Source organism: Syngnathus floridae, chromosome 18 (assembly GCF_059516105.1).
Source record: "Syngnathus floridae isolate MCC-2025c chromosome 18, RoL_Sflo_1.0, whole genome shotgun sequence".
Classification (NCBI taxonomy): domain Eukaryota; kingdom Metazoa; phylum Chordata; class Actinopteri; order Syngnathiformes; family Syngnathidae; genus Syngnathus; species Syngnathus floridae.
The window spans coordinates 9168777-9190039 of NC_142430.1; the positions used below are offsets into that span (position 1 = coordinate 9168777).

The 21263-nt window shown below is 39.6% G+C and overlaps 2 protein-coding genes across 3 annotated transcripts in view; one reads left to right on the forward strand and one right to left on the reverse strand.

Annotated features, from left to right (window-relative positions):
- Positions 1 to 310: 310 nt before the first annotated feature.
- LOC148382938 (ras-associating and dilute domain-containing protein-like) overlaps positions 311 to 21263 on the forward strand; it is a 35092-nt gene continuing 14139 nt past the window's right edge. The window contains exons 1-4 of the mRNA XM_088358983.1: positions 311 to 612; positions 15296 to 15549; positions 16539 to 16691; positions 19968 to 20090. The gene's annotated coding sequence lies outside the window, so the exon portion shown is untranslated. The remainder of the gene's footprint in view (positions 613 to 15295; positions 15550 to 16538; positions 16692 to 19967; positions 20091 to 21263) is intronic.
- Positions 2819 to 20946, reverse strand: abcc3 (ATP-binding cassette, sub-family C (CFTR/MRP), member 3). Of its 2 annotated transcripts, none has more exons than XM_088358981.1 (31): positions 20672 to 20946; positions 17574 to 17750; positions 16524 to 16649; positions 15315 to 15452; positions 13667 to 13792; positions 13330 to 13391; positions 12808 to 12939; positions 12393 to 12638; positions 12125 to 12302; positions 11897 to 12058; positions 11670 to 11762; positions 11323 to 11526; positions 10619 to 10765; positions 10444 to 10531; positions 10153 to 10219; positions 9951 to 10077; positions 9609 to 9785; positions 9363 to 9530; positions 9110 to 9290; positions 8937 to 9045; positions 8707 to 8863; positions 8409 to 8616; positions 6533 to 6846; positions 5138 to 5337; positions 4943 to 5069; positions 4568 to 4669; positions 4249 to 4395; positions 4036 to 4194; positions 3802 to 3968; positions 3552 to 3746; positions 2819 to 3475 (listed from the first exon to the last, which is right to left on the reverse strand). In XM_088358981.1, the coding sequence occupies exons 1-31, from the start codon at positions 20705 to 20707 to the stop codon at positions 3364 to 3366; spliced, it is 4632 nt and encodes a 1543-aa protein (XP_088215107.1). In that variant the 5' UTR covers positions 20708 to 20946; the 3' UTR covers positions 2819 to 3363. The 2 variants fall into 2 exon arrangements, with proteins under 2 accessions (XP_088215107.1, XP_088215108.1); XM_088358982.1 differs by lacking the exon at positions 6533 to 6846 and adding an exon at positions 7228 to 7538 and having other exon boundaries at positions 20672 to 20945.

Consider the following 21263-nt stretch of genomic DNA (forward strand, 5'->3'; position numbering starts at 1 on the left):
GCTCAGCGCAGCGCAGATTTGTTTTGAAACATACACCTGCTTGTCTAAAATTGATGAATGAACTGATGAATAACTAGTTTTCAAATCAGAGACTTCCAATATTTTAAAAAGATGTATGGCAATAGAAAAATGCTAGCAATATCTCTATTTTTTTTTAAAAGATAATTTGTAAATTTAGTCATGACAAAGTTGATGCAAAATTTATCTTTGCGGGCCATGTCAAATGACGTAGCGGGCCGTATCTGGCCCCCGGGCCTTATGTTTGACGTCCATGTCATACAATCAATGACAGGTGTGATATGTCTGACGTCATTAGCGCATTTCCAAGCTCACTCCATGCTAACATCGATAAGGACTTTCCAAAAGGGACTAAATTTCGCAACAGCAAGTTGGACATTTATTTTTTTTCCCCAAAAATAACGAAGCACTCAAGCTTGCATCTTATCTACTGGCTTGGAACATTGCACGGGCGAAAAAGAAAAGCCAAGGGGGACTTCGTTCAAAAATGACAACGACAAGCTAAAACGAATCCTGTCAAACATCCAACAAAAAGACGATAAGCCACATTTGAAGAGAAAGGAACGCCACAAGTCGCACCAAGCAACATGCATAGTAAGTGAAAAAACGCTTTTGTAAATGATTATGTTGTTATTTGGGGACTTTGTTGAACTGAGAGTTTGTGTTCATTGTTGAAAATGACTGGCCTGTTGTCTTAGTAATATAGGAGTCCATTTCTATCATTAGCATGAAAAACAGTACAAATAAGATGGATCTTTATAAAAAGGCATCTTATTTTTACTGTTTTTCCATTTCATTATTTCCTCTAACTGTTTCCAGTGCAAATACTAACAGTAATACTAAAGTCCCATACCACAACTCTTATTTTTGCATATTGGTTTTGCAAGAAAATAATTTGCTTTGAGAATGCTATTTTTCAATCTATTCCACTTGGTCAAAAATGCTTGACAGCTCCAACGTCTCATTATTATTTCATATGAAAGTAACCTTTCCTCTGATTATATCGCTGTTCTTCCAAAAATTAATACATATTTAAAAACAAAACAGCTTTGCTCTTATTGATAATAACGTCACGTTTTCATCCTTCAATGTCGTCTCATACTAATGTGAAATGGACTCCACCTTTAATCGGCACCCAAGAAACGATTCAATTAGGGATTAAATCCCAACAAAATAGAAAGAAATCACAAATATATTTCTTTTTTTCTCTCTCTATCATGATTGAGATCTGTGCAAATCAAGTTGGCCCTTTCCAATTAGATTGACTTCTGCAATGTTATTGTATAAAAGCTTTAAATATTTATTAGCAACGGTAGTTCCACAAATTGACAAGCCTTGAAACTCGCTGCTCTTCACGCATTTTTATAGCTTATAAAAAATGTGGCAAAATATTTGTGGCGGAACCTTTTGCCCACAAAAGCTAGACAAAGAATTTCAGAAACACTAGAACAGGAACAAGCAAGAATTTATTGGAAAGCTTTTAGTATTCTTACTGGAATGGTAATTAGTGGTTACTACACCTATCAAATACCATCAGTATTATTTTTCTTTTCAGCCTTTGCCATAAAACTGTGAAGCCTGGTATCTATAAAATGTTCAATTGAATTTTGGCCTATTAAAAACACATGTGGTTTTTCAAAAAAAACACTTTTTCTAATTTAAGTGAGCCAGCTCAAAGGGTAAAAAAAAAAGTGCTTTGATTTGTTGCTGCAGAAGGTATGCTCGTAGTTTCTGTTCCTTCCTCTCAGACGTTTGATGATCGGGTCAACGCGTTCACAAGCTCGGTTCACCTGAGGCAGTCGTCAGTGTGGTCCGTCCGTGCACAGTGAATGTTGATGTTTGCTTCTATCCAGAACAGATGAAAGATTAACACCTGTGGAAGAGATCAGCATGCCGGGTGGTTGGAGACCTTTTTTTGATTCATGACATCCATCTGTTATGGCCATAATAGTAGGAACATCTATTAAAAAGATACAGTAGCCACTCAAACGAGTTTAATAGATCCCACGGTGATTTATCATCCGGGAAGAGCGGCGGTTTCATCCTTTGAAGTCGGGAGGCCCGAACTTCAGGCTATAAATTAAAATCAGGACTAGTTTCGCTGAATGTCAATCAAAGGGAGACAAAGGGACAACATGTCAAATATACATTGGAAGTACTTGTATAGTTTAGTGTGACCACCATTGGCTTGTGCTAACCTTCAGATGTGTCATTTGTGTTTGGTAATAAGCCCACATAGCGACATTGATTGAGGGTGGCTTGTCACGAAATGTTGCCTCCATTAATCAATTGATTGCTTTCAACCCATATTCCACTGAATATATACATATATATTTCTTTCAGTGAGCACATTAAATACTACTTGCGGTGTTGCTGTTTATAGTGTTTTAAATTGTGTTATTGCTGGCTTTGACAGCTGACCCAAGGCTTTGGAAAAACAAATATACTAATTTAATATAATGTTCTGATCATTAAAAAAAATGGTTTGATATCAAGCCACCTTCAATTGTTTTCAGGCCTAACAGATAACTAACATGTGGAGTATGAATATTTGATTTAAAAACCTTTATTGCTAGTGAGGTCTTCAATAACATCGTTTTCAATTAAATGCTACTTTAGCGCCGACTAGTGGATCGTTGCTATAACTACATCATACTTTTCCGGTTTATGTCAAATTCCAGTGGACATTTTTTTAATTGTGTGTCTGCAAAATACGTGATTGACTGGATGTGTATCCCAACACTTCAATTAATGTTACCCCAAATATTAAGGGTTAAAACAATAAATGGGAGATAAATGATATGAATCATATTTTCCTTTTTTAATACAAGCATAATATGTAATATTTCGGTAGTACATAATTCAAGTTTTATAGATCCATTTGGTTCACAGAAGAATCACATCAACTGAACAAGCTTCCCTAGTTGCATAAAAAAACATTGGAAAAAAAACAACAACAGCTTAAATAATGATACAGTACAAAAATATAAGTGGGTTTGTCACAAATGTTTTTGCAGACAGTACAGTGGCACAGTATTTTTTTATCCACTAGTTAAAAACATAAAAATGCCTCACTTTGTTGTGAACTGGTGTTTTGTTGCAGTAGAGACAGCTCATTAGAAAAATGATACATTCACTTGTTTTCTCCCACCCTGGCTGAAGGCACTTCCGGTCAGATTCGAAGGAGCAAATGAAGCTCGTTTTTCTTCTTTACCACGCTATTTTCCTGATGGCCGACCCCTCGGTGCCAAATGATCAAGTGACCTGATGTAGTTATTAGCAACAGCGATTTGACACACGTCTCCAATGGCGCTCTTGAGTCTTTATTGAGGAAGAGCTGCAGCTCTACGACACCAGTCCTGCATCTTTTGCCATTCCGTAGAAGATTCCACGCTGCGAGATGAGATTTGAAGGAGTATCAAACTCTGCAATCTGTCCCTTGTCCAACACCAGCACTCTGCAAGGACACCAAGTATGGGAGATCATTTTTGAATCCCCTCATGAATGTTTGCTTGAACTCAGAGATTTCTCACCTTGTGTAATCCATAATTGTGTTGAGCCTGTGTGCAATTGTAAAGACGGTGCTGTCTTCAAACTGAGTTCTGATCGTCGACTGGATAAGATCATCCGTCTCTAAGTCAACAGCAGCAGTCGCTTCATCCAGTACGAGGATCCGTGTCTTCCTCAGAAGAGCTCGGGCTAAACACACCAGCTGCCTCTGGCCCACGCTGAGGAAACACATTCAGTCATTCTATTGGCTAATCACGGTGGTCGGTTCCTTACCTGAGGTTCTCTCCTCCCTCTGAGCACTCCATCTCTAGTTTTGCTGGCTGGTTGCTCACAAACTTGTGCAAATGGGAATGTTCCAGAACTTTCCACACCTCGTCATCGCTGTACTTCTCGAAAGGGTCGAGGTTCATCCTCAGTGTTCCAGAGAATAAGACTGGCTCCTGGGACATGAAGGATTCAGCCATCCATTGCGCAGTCATAAAAAATCCAACTCATTTTTTTGTGTACCTGTGGAATGATTGTAAGCTTGGACCTCAAGTCATGCAGGCCTATCTCGGATATTTTAATATCGTCAATGGAGATCTCGCCTTCAGCTGCTTCCAGCAAACGGAAGAGGCAGAGCGTCATTGATGACTTGCCAGCTCCTGTTCGACCTACAATACCAACCTGGAGAAAATGTCATCAGTAAAGGCGCTCTTCACCTTCTTCCCATTCCCTTACCTTCTCTCCTCCTTTCACACTCAAGGTCAAGTTTTTCAGAACCAGATCCAGTCCCTCTCGGTATCGGACGCTGTAGTTGTGGAAGTCCACATTCCCCTGCATGGGCCAATCAGGATTGGGTTTCTTCTCCTCGATTTCCCAGGGCGCCTTTTGCATGGGAATATGAAAAGAGCATATGAAGAACCAGATTTTTTTTATTTCTACTTTTTAACAGCATTGCGTTAATGGAGCACAAAACCTTTATCAGGAAAGAAACAAGATACTTGAATAACAGTTTTGAATTTCTTCTAAGCTTCTTAAAAAGTCCTCCATGCTGTACCTCTGTCTTGGTCTCCGAGTATTCCTTCACTCGTTCTACAGCCACAATGTTGTTCTCTAAATCAGAAGTCATTCGCACCATCCAGTTCAGAGACATGGTCACCTGACAACACAAGAAAACACATCAATTCAACTTACTGAAAATAATTTATGAGAGCTAGTTAAGTCTTGTCCTGTGTTGTTCATATCACTCAAGAAAATGATCTACCGTATTTTCCGGACTATAAGGCACACCTTCAATGAATGGCCCATTTTAAAACTTTGTCCTCTTATATATAATTTCATAAGAGTCAGACCAGGCACAACTCTTATACTGTAATTCAGTAAAAGAGAGAAATTCAGGAAAACATTTTTGGTGTGTCAACATGTAGCGTACCTGTAAAGCATAAGACACTGAAAGGCCCACCAGGCCAGGGCTAAGATCATTCTTTCCAGTCACAGCAAATAGAGCAGCAAACAACACGATGCAGTTCCCGATGAATTCGATGCGTACGCCCAGCCACCTGTACGACATATAAAAAAACATTTACTGTTGTCCTTCTACTTTTTATAAACGAGGGACAGTGCGTACCTATTGGACACTATACCGGGGTAGTAACTCTTTTGGTTCTCATCCACTTTCATATCGCTCATGCAAACAAAAGCGGAGTGTCTGCCAAAGGCTCGGATAACGCTCGAGCCAGTGATGGTCTCGGAGAAATGGGAATAAATGGGCGAGCGGCTGACAGACTCCAGACGCTTCAGCTGCCGAGATGTGGCGACATAAAATCTCTAGAGGCAGTGAGGGCAGGAAAACAAACATGACGTTACAAGCAATTTCTCACCCACTATAAAAATTACATGGTACACATACATAGTTCAACAATCATACACAATATTAAGACTGTGCTGACAAATCACCTGCAACGAGTGTCAGATATTTAAAAAAATTAAAATTTTTAAAGAACGGTTGGGATGAGCCTCTGAGAGTTCAGTCAACAACATAAGTCTCTCTAAGCTCTATAAGCTTAGTTAATATTTTTAGTCTGTACTGCATGTAAATATCAGGCTTGAGCTGCAGGTGGTTTTTTTTTTTCTTTTTTCTAACAATTACAAGAGGGAAGTCGCACCCTAATTGAAACGTGCTCTTCGTGTTAGTACTGTTATTATTCTTGATTAGTCAGTAGTTTGGTTATGATTGACATCCACAAAACACATATATATAGAGGACAGCAATTTTAACAAGAAAAATGCCATGCAGGGAGAATATCATAAAGATTATCAAGAATGTTAGTACTAAATTAAAGAACAGCAAATAATTACAATTACCCACAGTCTTCTTCAAAATCTAACTTGACTGAAAAAAATAGAATTCATCAAGAAGCAACGTTTTTTCCAGTAATAATATAATTCAATTGGATCCAATACCACAGGCATCATTTAAAAGCTGCTCCAGTGGCAGGAATAATCTTTACGAGGTACAAGATTTAATGAGACTACTTTTGATGCCTGCTTGATGGAGACTGAATGACAAATAAGCTAAAACCAACGAACTGGATAAGAGGAGGAACATCCTCTTTCGAGATGTAGGTCAAAGTGTAAATTTAAAGATTTTTCTAAAAGCTTTCGTCTCATGCTGTGCTATATAGAGGAGGCAGTCTGGGGCACTCCACAAATATCATTCATGGTTGACTGTGCACCGATTTACACACAGTATGAAGAAGCTCAGTGACTTCTAGTAGCAGCACTTAGGTGTCAAACCCAAGGCCCGGGGGCCAGATACGGCCCACCACATCATTTTTCATGGCAAATTGCACATTCAAATTCATACGTCAATTCCAAAATTCCAATTTGTTTTCTGCCACCAGAGCTTTCAGATTGTGCTATCATCATACTGAAATGACTCTTGGTCTCGACGACAACGCTAGCTACAGCACATATTGCAACACGATCAGACATGCATGTAACAGACTTGTTGACTATTTACCTGAAGCCAGCAATAGAACACTGTTAACGGGGCTATGACTATGAGGAACATGGGGGTGAGGGCAGAGCATATGAGCAGCACATTCAGTGTGTACCAGAAAGTGCGCATCCATATGTCAATTTGATGTGGGATCTGACAGTCTATGGCATCCATGTCTTTGCTGAAGCGGTTTAATAAGCGCCCAACCGGGTTGCTCTCAAAGAAGGCCTGAGGAGCTCGCAGAACCCCCTGGAGCAGGTTGAGGTGCATGAGCTTGGCGGCCAGTATCATACTGTAGGTCTGGGACAACAGCGAGTTAACCAACAACAGCAAACCTGCGAGAAGGGGGTAAGCAGGGAAAGGGTGGGGGGGGGGCAACAACTGCGTTAATGGATTGCCACCTACAAACTAAATCAGATGTAAAAGCCTGTGGCTGGAATGCACCTATTGCTGGAAATTATGAAATACTGTCGTTACGTAATCCCTCAAAGACCTTAAAAGTACAACCCCACCGCTAGAGGGTGCTATAGTTCTACAGATGATCTCTTTCTGTGTTTAAGAGTCTTGGAGAAGAATGTGGGCGTGACAGGAAAGCAGAATGCTGAAAAGTAGCAATGGTCAGCATGGATAAAGCTGTAGGAGAAAAGTTGAAAACACTAGAGTGTTACGACAACTTGCAAACGTGCACAAACGGCATGCATTGTTTTCCGGAATACCTGGACAAAGATGTACACGAAAGCCAGGGGTGCTATGACAACCGCAAATATAGGCGTGCTGGAAATGATAACAATCATGGTGGAGAGAGAAACAAAAAAAGTGAACAGGAACATGAGCACAGTGGAAGGCAGGCTCTCATCGATAACGAAGATGTCTTTGGAGAAACGGTTGAGGATGCGTCCTATGGGAGTGGTGTCATAAAAAGACTGCACTGTTTGAAGTTTGTTGGCCAGCAGGTTATGGTGCAGCTTCCTCGCTGCCCCAATATTTCCCATGGCTAATGTAAAGGAAGAGATCATGACCAGGACACCTGAGATTGATTTCAGAAAAAAAAAGGGGGTTGTTGTCAATTGGAAAATCGCATGCCTGTAGTGCAGAGTTGGAAAGGTCAAGATTTAGATGAGGGCCCGACCGATAAGGATTTTTTTGAGGCCGAGTTTTAGTAGAAATAAAAAATGGGTGTCAATTATATGCAGAATTTCTTTGTCATGTGTATTTCTGTTACCAATAGTTGAATGTGTGTCATAATGAACACATTCTTGTGATATTTACTTATTAATTCATTCATTTTAAAACTTGCAATACTCACCAATGACTTCAACACATTTTACTATATACTATATTAAGGACACATTGTTTAGATTTATGTGTAATAAATACTGATTTGCTTGTGTCCAATTGTTGTAAATTGGTTAAAATGCATTCATGTAAAAATAATTGACCTTTGAAAGGCCACAATCGTCCATTAATCGGTCGGGCCCTACATTAGACAAATGTATGCATGACATTCACATCCTTAATGCTCTCTACACACATATGCATCAAACAATGATGAAATCACAAAAACAATCATAAAGGCAAATGAATAAGATTGAACATGCATTTTCTCCAGTAGTTTGAGATGGCACCACAGAAGAGGAGACCAAAAAAAAATGTGTTGATGTTGCTTAAAACAGCGGTTTTCAATCTGGAGTCAGTGGACCCACTGTGGTCCATAGTTTGAGGGTCAAGACAGGAAAATAATTTGCATAAATCAGTGTCATGTCATTCTAAAAATTGCAAACTTATATTTAAAGATCCGCGTGCCAATAAAACAAACAAACCCATTACACCTCATGGAAAATAAATGTCAACCACATATACAGTCACTTTAAATTTTTTTATAAAAAACTTTTCTTACCTTGCGTAATGCCTAGAGCTGCGTACACACCCACCCTCATATTCACATTGTCCTCAGTGTGATTTTTCAAGGCATCATTGGTCCACTCACTGAGCCAAATATTTGCTCCGATCGCAGCTGCACTCTGGCAGCCGTATAAAATGCAGATCAGCACAGATAGAAGCAGTCCCACCGCTTTAGCGTATTCCAGGTAGACCTTTAGTTTCACCTGAATAATACAAGTGACGATGGGATGACTGATTTGGTTACAGAGATTGCTCAGTGCCAGGAACCGTGGAAAATGTTTCGGCTAACTAACCCTGCCTGTTTCTGTAGTCTCTGCCTGGATGAGTTTCTCCATTTCTTGTGGCTGCTTCTTTTCTTGTGGCTCTGGGTGCTTCCTCTGACTGCAGCCATGTCTCCTCACTGAGCGAGATTTCGGGGTCTCACCATCTGCTGAGATGATGCTGATTTGCCTTCAGTGAAAAGAAACGATGACAGTTGTGGGTGCACAAGACTAAATTTCATTGTCAAATGGTTGTGTCGTACCTTATGAATTTTCTTTTTGCTTCATTGATTCCTGGTTCAGTGTCCACCATGTCTATGTGGTTGCTAAGGGTATCTTCAGGGAACAAATCCTCATCATTGATCATTTCTTCTGCAAAAACATGACCCATGATCATTGTAAGCAATATCAGCCAATTTGATAGATTTAATTCTACCTGGGGCCTCATCCTCTATAATGTCCTCCAGAGCGTAGTTCCTGAGAAACTCAGCAAATGCTCCATTCTGCTTGAGCAGCTCCTGATATGAGCCCATCTCTGACACTCTTCCGTCCACCATCACCACTATATTGTCCACCTGGGGCAGGTAACTAATGCCATGTGTCACCAAAATACGCGTCTGGGGTCAAATAACAAGGAAAAGAATCATAGCAAATGGGGACCTTCCATACCACTTGTGGGAAGAACAAACCTTGCCCTTTAGTGCTCCTTCTGGACCTATGAGGTTGTCAAATATATGTTTGGATACATGGGCGTCCACAGCAGACAGCGGGTCATCCAGCAGGTAGACATCTGCGTCACTATAAAGAGCTCGGGCAAGGCTGACTCTCTGTCTTTGGCCTCCCGAGAGATTAATGCCCTGCAATATCAACATTTATTTTGATCCCCTTGGCCATAAAGCTACAAAACGTTTCTCAGTTAAAGGAAAAGGAAATACCTTTTCTCCTATTTCCGTCATGTCTCCTCCTGGCAAAACTTCCAGGTCAGGGGTTAAAGCGCAGGCCTCCAGAACGCAGCCGTACTTCTGTTCATTGTACGCTTTTCCAAACAGGATGTTATCGCGCAGCGTGGCGTTTTGGATCCAGGCCTGCTGAGGAACGTATGCCACTGATCCCTGACAGACACACACACATATGTAGTATGTTACAAAAATGTCAAAATCCAAAATCTCAATTTGGTTTCACTTTTAAAAATAGATATTGTGAGCCATTTTTATTACTATTCATTTTTGTTAGCATTAATGGTGGTGGCAAAACAAGATGAAGTGAGAAAGGCATACCCGGATTGAAACATCTCCTTCAAGTTTCTCCATTTCACCCAGCAGGGCAGAAATGAGCGAGGACTTCCCACAGCCGACATGGCCCACCACTGCCAGCAGGGAGCCTTGGGGCACCAACACGTTAATGCTAAAAGAACACAGTCAATAAATCACACCGCTAACTCTAGAAGCATGAAAAGAAAATACGCTTTAAGTGACATACTCGCGGAGAACCGGAGAATCTTCTTTAGCCCAGGTGAATTTTCCATTGACGACACTGACTGAAAAATCTGTTAGGCAAAAAAAAAATGTATTGACCAATTTTTAAGCGGTGACGAACACATGAATAATCACTGGGTGAAAGTTGAAAACGGGAAATAGTGACTCTACACAAAGGCTGGGGAAATTGCCATCTTACGCAATCAATTGCTGAACAACAATGATAATGCATTCTTAAGCATGAGTCATCTTTTTAGGTCAAGTCTTTTCACACGTAGACACTTTTTGCTCTTGCCTGATGCTGTGTTCTTTCTGTCCACTGAATTTGGATCCAGCTCGTCGTGACTTAAGAAATTCTGGATTCGCTTCAGTGACACGCTTGTCTAGAATCCAGAATAAACACAAGTGTAAACTGAAAGCCACCATTTTGTTGTTGGGATAAGTAGAATGATCGAAAAGTGCTGCCCAACCTGGACAAGGCTGCTTATGACTTGGGGAAGCATATTGAGAGGGAAACGTAGAATATTAAAGAGAGAGAGTGACACAAAGGCCTTCTCGGCATCCAGGATGTTGTTCTTATCCACCGTCACATACACAGCAAATGTTGTCAGTGCAACCTGAGGACACGTCAACAAATGGACGAGTGAGAAACAACACTTTGCTGTAGACATAAACCAATAAACATGATGATTTGATCATTTAAACGGGATACACAACCAATTCTAACCATTTTAGCACCCTTTTCGATATTGCTTGTCTTCAATGTGTTTTTATTTTTGCATAGTTTGCATATTTCCAGAACGTGAAAGGAAATATTTGAATTTAGCACCGCACGATTTGCTTACTACATGTCTCCTGTGTAAATATTAACTTATTTAAAACATAATTAGGCTGCAAGAGAGTGATATCACTATTTGTTTATACAAATGAACACAAGATCTGTTTTGATGTTCCTTTTTCTGAAAGGTCAGTTCAAACAGATGTTACCTGGTTGAAGGAAACAAAATACAAGCCTGACCAGTATTTTATTTTATTTTTTTCCCCAACTCTTTATACTTAAAGCTTTTACTTAGTTAATGGTTAAGTCAGAGAGGCTGCGAATGAGCAACTAACCAACAGACTGTAACTGTGATTATTATTTAGGGTTAGATGAAATACGAAAACCAAGGTATACCAAAAATGGTGCACTGGTCCAAGCCATGGTGGACAATGCTCCCAAGTAGGCCGCCTTCTTAAGCACATTGAGCTCTTTTTGCCGGATGGCCAGCACCTTTTCCTTGAAAGAATTCTCCCAGGCGTACAGCTTTAGTACTTTGATGCCATTAAGGATCTCATTCATGAGTTTAATCCGACTATCTTTATGCTGCATTTGCTCCACCTGAATGAATGCAAAATAAATAGCATCACGAAATGACAAAACTGTGGATATTCATTGATGTACACAAAATATGAAGTCAATTTGTGCTGAGAAAAAAGGCAGAATTACATGACATAATGTTTTTTAAGAGTGCCCGTCAATACCTGGTAGGCACGGCTCTTCATAGCTATAACGGCATTAAATGGGATTAGCAGGATCATAACAGCAACTCCAGCTAGAACAGAGGGGCCCAGATTCTAGAAGCAGAAATAATAATAATTTAAAAAAAAAGGAGTTGCTAGGCGTAAGCATTGATGTGAAAAGAAATTATTTATAGTCCAAGGAAAATGTTTCTTTGGCAAAAATAAATGTGATATAAAAACAAACCAACCTGCCAGAGGAAATATAGTGCCAGCATTATTTGAAGAGGAGCAGACCACAGCATGTTGAGGAAAGTGGTGAGGTCCACGAACCTCTGAGCATCCACAGACATCAGGTTAACCACCTCTCCCACCGTAGATGAGCGTTTGGCGGCGTTAGTGATCACCAACGACTGCACACAAACAACCACAAATCAACACAATGCTACAAAATGACAGCACAAATGGAAGAGATATACCTTTCTGTAGATAGCGCCGATGAGAGCTGTGCGGACATGCATGCCGGTGATGAAGCAATATTGAAAGTGCTGGTGCAGGATGAGCGTTTGCAAAAAAGCTGTGAAGAACATGAGGAAGGCCAGCGAATAGCCCCACCAGTCTGGGACACCTTTTTGCTTTATGAAGGAGATCAACATTCTGGAACAAAGAAATCAAATTTAGCTATAAAGTCAAATGTGTGTGGGTTTACTGCAGTACAACTACAAATAGTCATTATTTTTCCTTCACCTGAGTAGCTGGGGGTTCACAAACGTAATGACATCCTGCAGAAGCTTGTAAGCCGAACCAATTAGGAAGTAGGGTCCAAAAGCTCTGACGAGCGAACGTAAAAACGATGGCTGACGGGGTACGGATTTCTGATTGGATAGCAGGACTTCAACTTCTTCTGGGCTAGTTCCATTTTCACCTCCTATGTGGTTGTTGGCGGATGGTGGCGGCTTGGAGTAGACAACGTCATTGGATAGATTCTGTTTACTGGAAAGACATTTCAGAAATTGTGAAAATGCTACCTGAAAATAATGATTTAAATGACAATTCCAGAATCATGTTTTAGAATCGTATGCTGCATTTACAGTAATCCCATTTAAGGCCATGGTACAGAGGTGTCACAATTAATTTGATAAGGTAAGAATAAGGAAAATACCTTTTGCTTTTGGCTTGCTCCTTTTCCCATTCTTTGAGGAGTTTTGGCACCATTGCCTTTGAGCTGTCACGCTGGTTCAGAGACCAGAGGTCCTTGGCCTCAAGAGGCATTTTGAATCCTTTCACGGCCAGACTGAGAAAAGAAAAGCAATATCTAACTACAAAATATTTCTCGACCAAATTTTCTAGCAAGTCTAGCAATTTTTCTTCCATTGGAAAAGGTATTACAATGCATTTTACTTACCCCTTGGGTTTACTTGACCTAATGCTTAATTGTATTTCCTGGAACTTACTAATCACCATTTCTGTACTCCAGGCTCCGATTTCATTGGAAATTGGATTAATATAATGTCCAATATGAAAGGGAGACTGACTTACAGAAAACAACAAAGAAGCTGGTGTGCTGGAACAAGTCAGATTCCAACTAAATTAAATAAATATGGTTATAAATGTCCTGTGCCTTTTTTTGTATTATGCAAATAAAATCCTACTGACATGCATGTATTAAGAAATAGCAACCAACCTTGTGAACCACCAAAATGTTATGGTTGATAGAAACCCAGCTGTGGACTCAGGGCAGACATTCTGGGCAGAACAAAAAAACAAAAATAACAAACAAGAGTGGAATAACTACAATCATTATATTTGATATTTTTAATTCAAGTCTAGGTTCTGGCAAGGCCACTCATTGAGTTGTCCTCAAGCTACTCCTTCGCTATCTTAGCCGTGTGATGATCGATCAGAAACAATCAATGTCTTTGAGTGAGACTTTTCCAGGCTGTGAGCATTTCATTCAGGAACTTGAATGTATTATTCAAGCATGCTGAAACATGCAGAGCATAGGTGACATGATGACTCACGGGGTCTGTGACAACATTGGAAAAGAGCGGGGGTTTCTCATTGAAGCAGCACAGGATCAGCTCCAAGACCACCAAGCCAAAATAGAAGTAGAAAGTGGTGAAGCGTAACGTGTCGGTGACTTCAACCTGAGATTTGCATAGAAGACACAAGCACACGTAAGAATGACTCAGAGCAGGAAATGAGATGGGCCCTCAACAGAGGTCACTTTTTGAACAATGCCTCATTAAGACCCAGTCATGACTCCAAATATTTTAATGACACAAATGATCTCAGGTACTCTTAAGCCAAAGGCTGTGACTAAAACAATCAATGGCGTGATGAACGTGATCATTAACATTCTTCCGATAACAAGCAACAGACCAGAACATGAATCACCCACATTTCGGAAGCAAGCACGATTTGTTATGTAAGCTTTGTCAAAAATTAACTTGAAACGTTGCATTCATTCATTCATAGCTTCTTTGATGAAATTATTCATACCTTGACTTGATATAATGATTACCGTATTTTCCAGACTATAAGTCACACCAACTATAAAATGCATAATAAAGAAGGAAAAAGATTTACCGGAAAATACGGTAAATTATATATTTTTTTTCCTTCCCATACATTCATAAGAAGTCAGTTCACATCAGGAAATAGGGAAAAATGTTGATTCCCCAAAGCAAAAGCCAATGTTTGCAAATGTCATTTATCTTGATCAAACAATCAGTCTGCTTTTATGACGGACAACATGAATCAGAAAACATAATTTGGACAATTTTAAGCCAAATAATGGCTTCAACCGATGATCAAAATAGCCGTCAATTAATTTGACGATTGATTAATGTGGACATCTAATAAGGAACAAAGATGCTTTGTAGTAGTTTTGATATATTTAGAGAATATCACACTCATAATAACATATATGGTCAAATTAGAGTCTTGTACGAAACCCATTGTCATGTTGTCGTACTACGCATGATGAAAGAATGTGAAAGGTTCCTGTTTTAAGATTGAGTACACACTTGTATATGCGTCTTTTGTCTGCATACCCGCCCAAGGGATTATTTGCAGTAAATTGCAGCTCTGTGAAGTAAGTGCAATAAGTATTCTAGAAACAACAAGCCTAGTATTCCCTTTCTGCTTAGCTGTGGCCTGGGTTGACCTGTGTAAAACATCCACTAAGCCCCAAGACAAGGCAGAGAAAAGGTTTTTGTTATTCTTGTGATACTGTGGAAATCCAGGAAATTTACCGAGTCCCATTCAACCCCATAATATATTTTTTAAGGGCACTAAAAATAGAACTGTTAAATATAATGTATTATCACTATTATTGTGATTATTATTCCTTTTTTATGATATTATCTAGGGATAAATGCTTATTTTAATATTTGTGTCAGTAAATAATAATTGACAAAAGTTTCTTTGACCAAGACATGGATTAAAAACGTGTATTAAGGAGTACATTGAATAGAAATAAAAATTAGTGCTATCTGATACCATCAGGACGTGGCCAAATTTAGAATCAACCTACTCAACAGCATGTTTGTATTGTTTACGTTTGTTGATGTTTTCCATTTTAATGTTGCATGGAATGTTCCTGTGGGAATTTTGACATTCATTTTTTTCTCTTGTCTTGATTTGAGGTGAAAGGCCTATTCTCACCTGGCTGGATGCCAGTAGGATCTTGGAGCGGAAAGGCACAATGGCACACAGCACAGACAGGAACCAGAAGATGAAGAGGATCCCTGAGGACTGAACCCCACGTAACCTCTCAAACTGGATCAAAAATGTGGCCAGCAGCTGAAACCAGAAGAATATTAAGCAAAATGGGGGAGGGAGGGAGGGAAGGAGAGACACTGACTGAGATTAGCTGAGACAACATTTGAGGGCATGTGAGGTAAGCCTCCGTCTGACTGCTCCCATCCGCTTACACGCTGGCTGCGTTAGATGAGCTACTCAGACTCTTTTTCATTTTTTTTACGCCCTACTATTACAGCCAAGTTCATCCAGGGTAAAGCGCCTGATCTGGCTGTGATTAACACCATAGCTTAAAAATACTTCTTGGAGAAAATATAAAAAAATAATAATACACAAATAGTGGGCTTGAAGAATCTCAGCTATCCAGGTCATGTTTTTTCATGGAAGGGTTAGCTAAGGGCATGAGACTGACTTGGCAGGACTCCATTTAAAATGATTTATTTGACAGGAGGGCACTTGGGAAATAATTACTAGCTATCATGCAAGTGCAACAGTTGTATAGAAGAAGGAAGATCGAGGTAGTAAGACTGAAGGCTTTCTGTCCAAAATGAGACAAATACAATTCATAGTTGATTGGAATAAAGTTCCAGCAAGAATGTATGAGTCATTTGGTTGTTAAGAGTATATTGTAGGTGTCAGGCAAAAACCTTGTTCCTCCAAAAGATCCACTTTTCAAAAACCTTCAAGCATTAAATGAGAGAGTAAGCCGTTTGTAACAATAATAATTTGTAAAAATAACACCCACACGTATAGTTTAACCAAAAGTGAAGATTTTTTTTGACTGATTGATACAAAAGAAAAAAAACTAAATATTAATAAACTAGCATTTTAGCTTAAACCAACATGCTTTATAAATATTGTCATTTTCACCCTCAGTGACTTTTATCATTACGCCTCATCTGATATTTTTTCTTCCTTGAATCCGCATCTGTCTTTATTTGTTACAGAATCCCTTTTTGTAGTTTGATTTGATGCCATGGCAACTGAGTCTGCATTGCAGTGGTTCTTTACAAATGTGGCTTCAGAGAGAAAGAGTTACAAAAGGACTTTTCGCTGCACTTGATATTTCAACCAAGTGTTGTACGTGTTTTAAATGAGATGCTGTTGTCTTACCATGGTCATGCCCAGCACGAGCGGAGTGATAAAGAAAATGGGTGGCTGACTGGTTCCTTGCTGCGTTTCATGAAATGTGTAGAAGAGATCTGTCCAGCAAACAACCCATAACAGCAAGCCAAACACCTGAGAGGGCAACAAAACGGAACAAAATGTGCAACAAATGTGGTAAGGACTTCCAACCAAACGCTCCAAATGTTTTCTATATCCTTTTTTCTAAACCACTGGTGTCAAACCCAAGGCCTGGGGGCCAGACACGGCCCGCCACATCATTAGCCCTCATTGCATTGGAAAATGTCTTGCACACCTTGGGAGCTTGTCACGCTGCTGGTGGTTGTACTAACAAGCAGAAGTTGAATCTGTTACTAGGAGAGCATTGTTTTTAATGGGCATACCCAGAGGGTTGAGCCTCAATGGTTTCCACTTTCAACCCAGGAATGAGAGGAACACACATGAATTCATCCACCTGGATAGTGTGCATGTGTTGCCACAATACTTTTAAACGTGCATGGGAGACTTTATTATTTGTCAACCTTTCAAATGATTAGAATTGCCGGGATTTTATGGACAGTAAACTGTAGCGTGGTGAGGAAGATGTTTTGCTCGTTACATTGGAAATATTGATGCAGATCGTTTCAGTATTTGCAGTGGCTGTTTGAAGTTCTCATGAACTTTGAGGAAGGATTGCAGTTTTATAAGCGCGAGCAACGTGAAGCTTGTTTACATGAACTCGCATTCCCACATGATTAAAAGTTCATCGCATCATCACTTCCCATAGAAAAAATAATCCCATTGGTACCTCCCATATTTCATTGGGCGTAGGAATAAGGTGATATTTTTTTTGCTGCTGCATTTATTCTATCAATAGGCTGCAGTGAAGCACAAGAGCAGAATTATCGTTGATAGTATTCCAGGTAGAAAGATTGTTATTGGCTGCATGGGGAACATGAAGCGAGATCATATTCCCACAAATGGGTCCACAGATGGCTTCATCTTATTTTCAATCAGGGCCAATTGTCCGCTAGAACACAACTGTGGTTGGTGACTCACCGTTTTGAATCGGTTCATGATGGACATCATGATGTAGCCTTTGTTGTTCTTCTTTAGGTAGAAAATGTAGATAGGCGAGACTGCCCATAGGTAAATGCATGGAACCCATGACAGGACGCTCAGCTGGAAACACACAGGGAGGTCGGGTTGATCTGTGTGGAGCGTCTGATTGGCTACCTGCAGAAATAGGCGACAAAAAAATATATAAAATCAAGACTTGAGGTAGTATTTTTTCTGCAAAACTTTTTTTTTTCCAAACCCCCCAAATTCTTCATTCATTGTTGATAAAAAATTCTCAATATTAAACATAGCTGTATTTTAAATAACAAAGGGAGGCAAAAACCAGAGGTGAAGGAAAACTCCACATGAATCATAGGGAGATGCGTGCTGGTTATCACGGTTCCCTACAAACACACGGACGGGCCAAGGCTGGGGCTGGGGCTGGGGCCGGGGCCGGGGCCGGGCCCACCCACAGATAGAACTAAGATAAACACAGCTGGCAGCCTCCATTCATTTTCCGTATATCAACACATCGACTGAGGCATGCATGTATGGGCTGATAGGTAATCAATCCAGCTAGTGAGTCTGGAGCTTTTCATCTTATCTTTTTTGCCAGACAATACAACACAAAGAAAAAAAAATGACAACATACACCCAAAAGGTGTAGAAAGTCAAGTTTAAGCTTTTAACATGTAGTTTTTTAGTTAGAAAAGATTTTTAACGTCTTTTTTTTTTGTTTACATTGTCCAAAACAAACAAATAATCAATCAAGGGCTTAAACAAAAGCAAGCACATTATTTCTTCTATTTATTGTATTGAAACTTTAATGTCTTATATATAAATAAAAATCATAAATACATATAAACAATAATGAATAAATGAATAGATGAATAAATATCAGGTTATTAAATGTTGTCCCATATTTAAACAACTGTGTTCACTGTTCATTCTAAGTTCAGTGCATTATTTGTAATGTGCTCAAATCTTTTAATTTCAGTATGTTCAAATAGATAAGGAGTGTTTTAGTTGGTTGTCTTGTTTTGCTTTGGATGGGTAAGCAGAATTTCGTTTATTTATCCTCAGCTAAGGGCATGGGCGTGCTGGAAGCCTTCCCAGCAGTCTTTTATCATCAACAAATTCTGTTAATCCCAACAAATGCTTCCAGAAATATCCAATTTATTCTCCAAAAGCTTCATTCAGTTAAACAAGCAATGAAGAATTTACAATCACAGATTTGTCCACTGCAACTTGACACCAAATATTGAAACAGACTCCCCATCTGTTGCCTGTTACGCTAAAAAGTTAAGCAAATGCAGGGAGTCAAATGCAAACACCTGTAAAAAATCTACTAGAACAGGAAGTGGACATTTTCTCTTACGCTACAACATGGAACTTTCAACTGTCTAAATTATGGCCAATATAAACACAAGCCAAATGTTTGTTTACTTGGTAGTTGTAAAAAAAGTAGAACTAAAAGTCGGATAACTTTATAGCTTTTTACAGTCAAACTCTTATGGCTTCCGTGAATCCACTTTAGGAATCTCCCAGATCAGCCTGCCAAAGTTTTACTGATAGTGCTGTGCAAATATTATCATTTAAAAAAAATCATCATCACTTTTATTTTTAACAGAAGGAATATTCAGGTTACATTGAAAAACAAAGAGTCGGGGGGAAAAAAGGCTAAAAAAAAAAAGGTTACAAGAAAGTCAGCAACTGTGGGACAATACTTGAATTTTTTTTTTTTTTTTTAGACTTGAATGCCTGCCATGGTCTTGCTACCGAGACATTGCTAATTTGAAATGATTCGTAAAATTAATTTTCCAGAAAAACAATTCTTGCAATGTATTTTGATAAGCTTATGTTTTCAAATGTCCGTAGTTCATTTTTCTAAATGCTTTTAAATGTTGTATTTCTAATGATATGAATCCCATTGTATGAAATGCACTCGTACAAAACTGCTTCGTCATGCTTTAGGAGTATGACACTTCACAAAGCTCAAACAAAACGATGGGAAACCTCCTGACAAAAAGTTCATTCTCGCTTCTTCATTTAGCTTCTTCCCTTTCCGTTTCAATTCTGTAATTGAAAAGTAAGCAAGAAGAAAACAGCATATTCAGCTGTATTATGACAAATAGTGAGTTTAAGTAGGGCGGTTGACTACAACACCTTCCGCAAACACCACAAACAAATACTGATAAGAATAATTGAATAACTTCAAAAAAAAGAACATTCAAATTCCAAAAAGGAAAAGCAGAAACGAACCCCGCTCCTCTGAACTCTAAGGGGACATATCTGAGGTCAACAGAGCTCCACCAAACATGACATCTAGTTTTCATCCTCAAGGTTGATCTTCGTGTCATCAGACCCGAGAATTTTTTCTCTCTCTCGTGATAGGAGTCATTGGTGGCTTTGGGCGAGCTCCGGCAGGCTGCCATGTGCATTTTTCAAAGGAATCCCTGCATCTGGATCGAGATGGCTCAGATTAAATAGGAGGCCAGCTCACAAAGACCTTCAAAGGTATCTGTACCCTTACCCAAGCCCCTCAAACACAGCAACCCAGTGGAAGGAAATATTAGAACTGCACATTTCAGCAGTTTTTGCCCCATTAGTGACAGTGCTGACCTCACTGATCTCATTTTCAAACACCTCAACTTGATTAAATCCTTACTGGACGCACATCGCAATTCTATGTGGAGTTTGCATGTTCTTCCCGTGCCTGCATTCCAAAAAAACATGCACGGTAGGCTGATGGAGCACTCCAAATGGCCCCGAGGTGTTTTCGTCGTAAATACAGCATTATAAATGAATAATAGACAACATATGTCATTGATAGCAATGCATCAATGAGTTGAGAGGATTAAAGCATAGTAAGCTGCATTTATCGTGCAAAACCACATGATGCAATTCATTCTGACAGCAGCGAAGCTTATCACGATCGAGTAGTAAAGTTAGCTCCGTTCCTTCCTGATCTGAATGGCTGCCAGCTTCAAAGTCATACAGCATGGAGAAGGAATGCAAGACTGAAAAATGCAAGTTGCAGCCGAACTCCTCATTCCTGTGTGTGGACGGACATGCGAGCAGCCATGCAGAAAACTTACCCAAAAGGGAAGCTCGGGTCCGCACAGCCGCTCCATCTCCGTCCGTCTCACCGGTAATAGTCTTTTCCCGTCCTCTTCGTGACTAGGCAGCAGCAAGCAGCTTTTTTTTTCTTTTTTTTTTTTTTACCTCTCAAGGACGCTGCTTTAATAGTCACATGCCCGACAGATAGACAGACAGGTATGGCATACGGACGGACAAGCGCCAGTAAACAAGGCGCTCCTTCCTTCCGCTCTGCCTACAGGCAAAGAACACAAGCAAGCAGAGCGTAGAGAGAGAGAGAGAGAGAGAAAAAAAAAAAAAAGTCTCATTTCAGATGTCAGAAAAGGGCGTGAACTTCTTTTGGTTATGCCCCGCTTGGGCTCCCCTCCTCTTTTGTTTCTGTACAAACAGCAACGTCACGCACTCAATGGCACGCAAGCATTCTGTCACACAAATCAAATGTCACAAAATTGTGCTTTTCACAAACTATCATACTTTCTCCTACAATCTCATATTGCATGAGAATTTCTCATAGAATAAAAACCGTACCACTAGAATGAAATGTTGCAGATTAGGATTATTTTATAAGAAAGGATATCCTTGATTTTATGT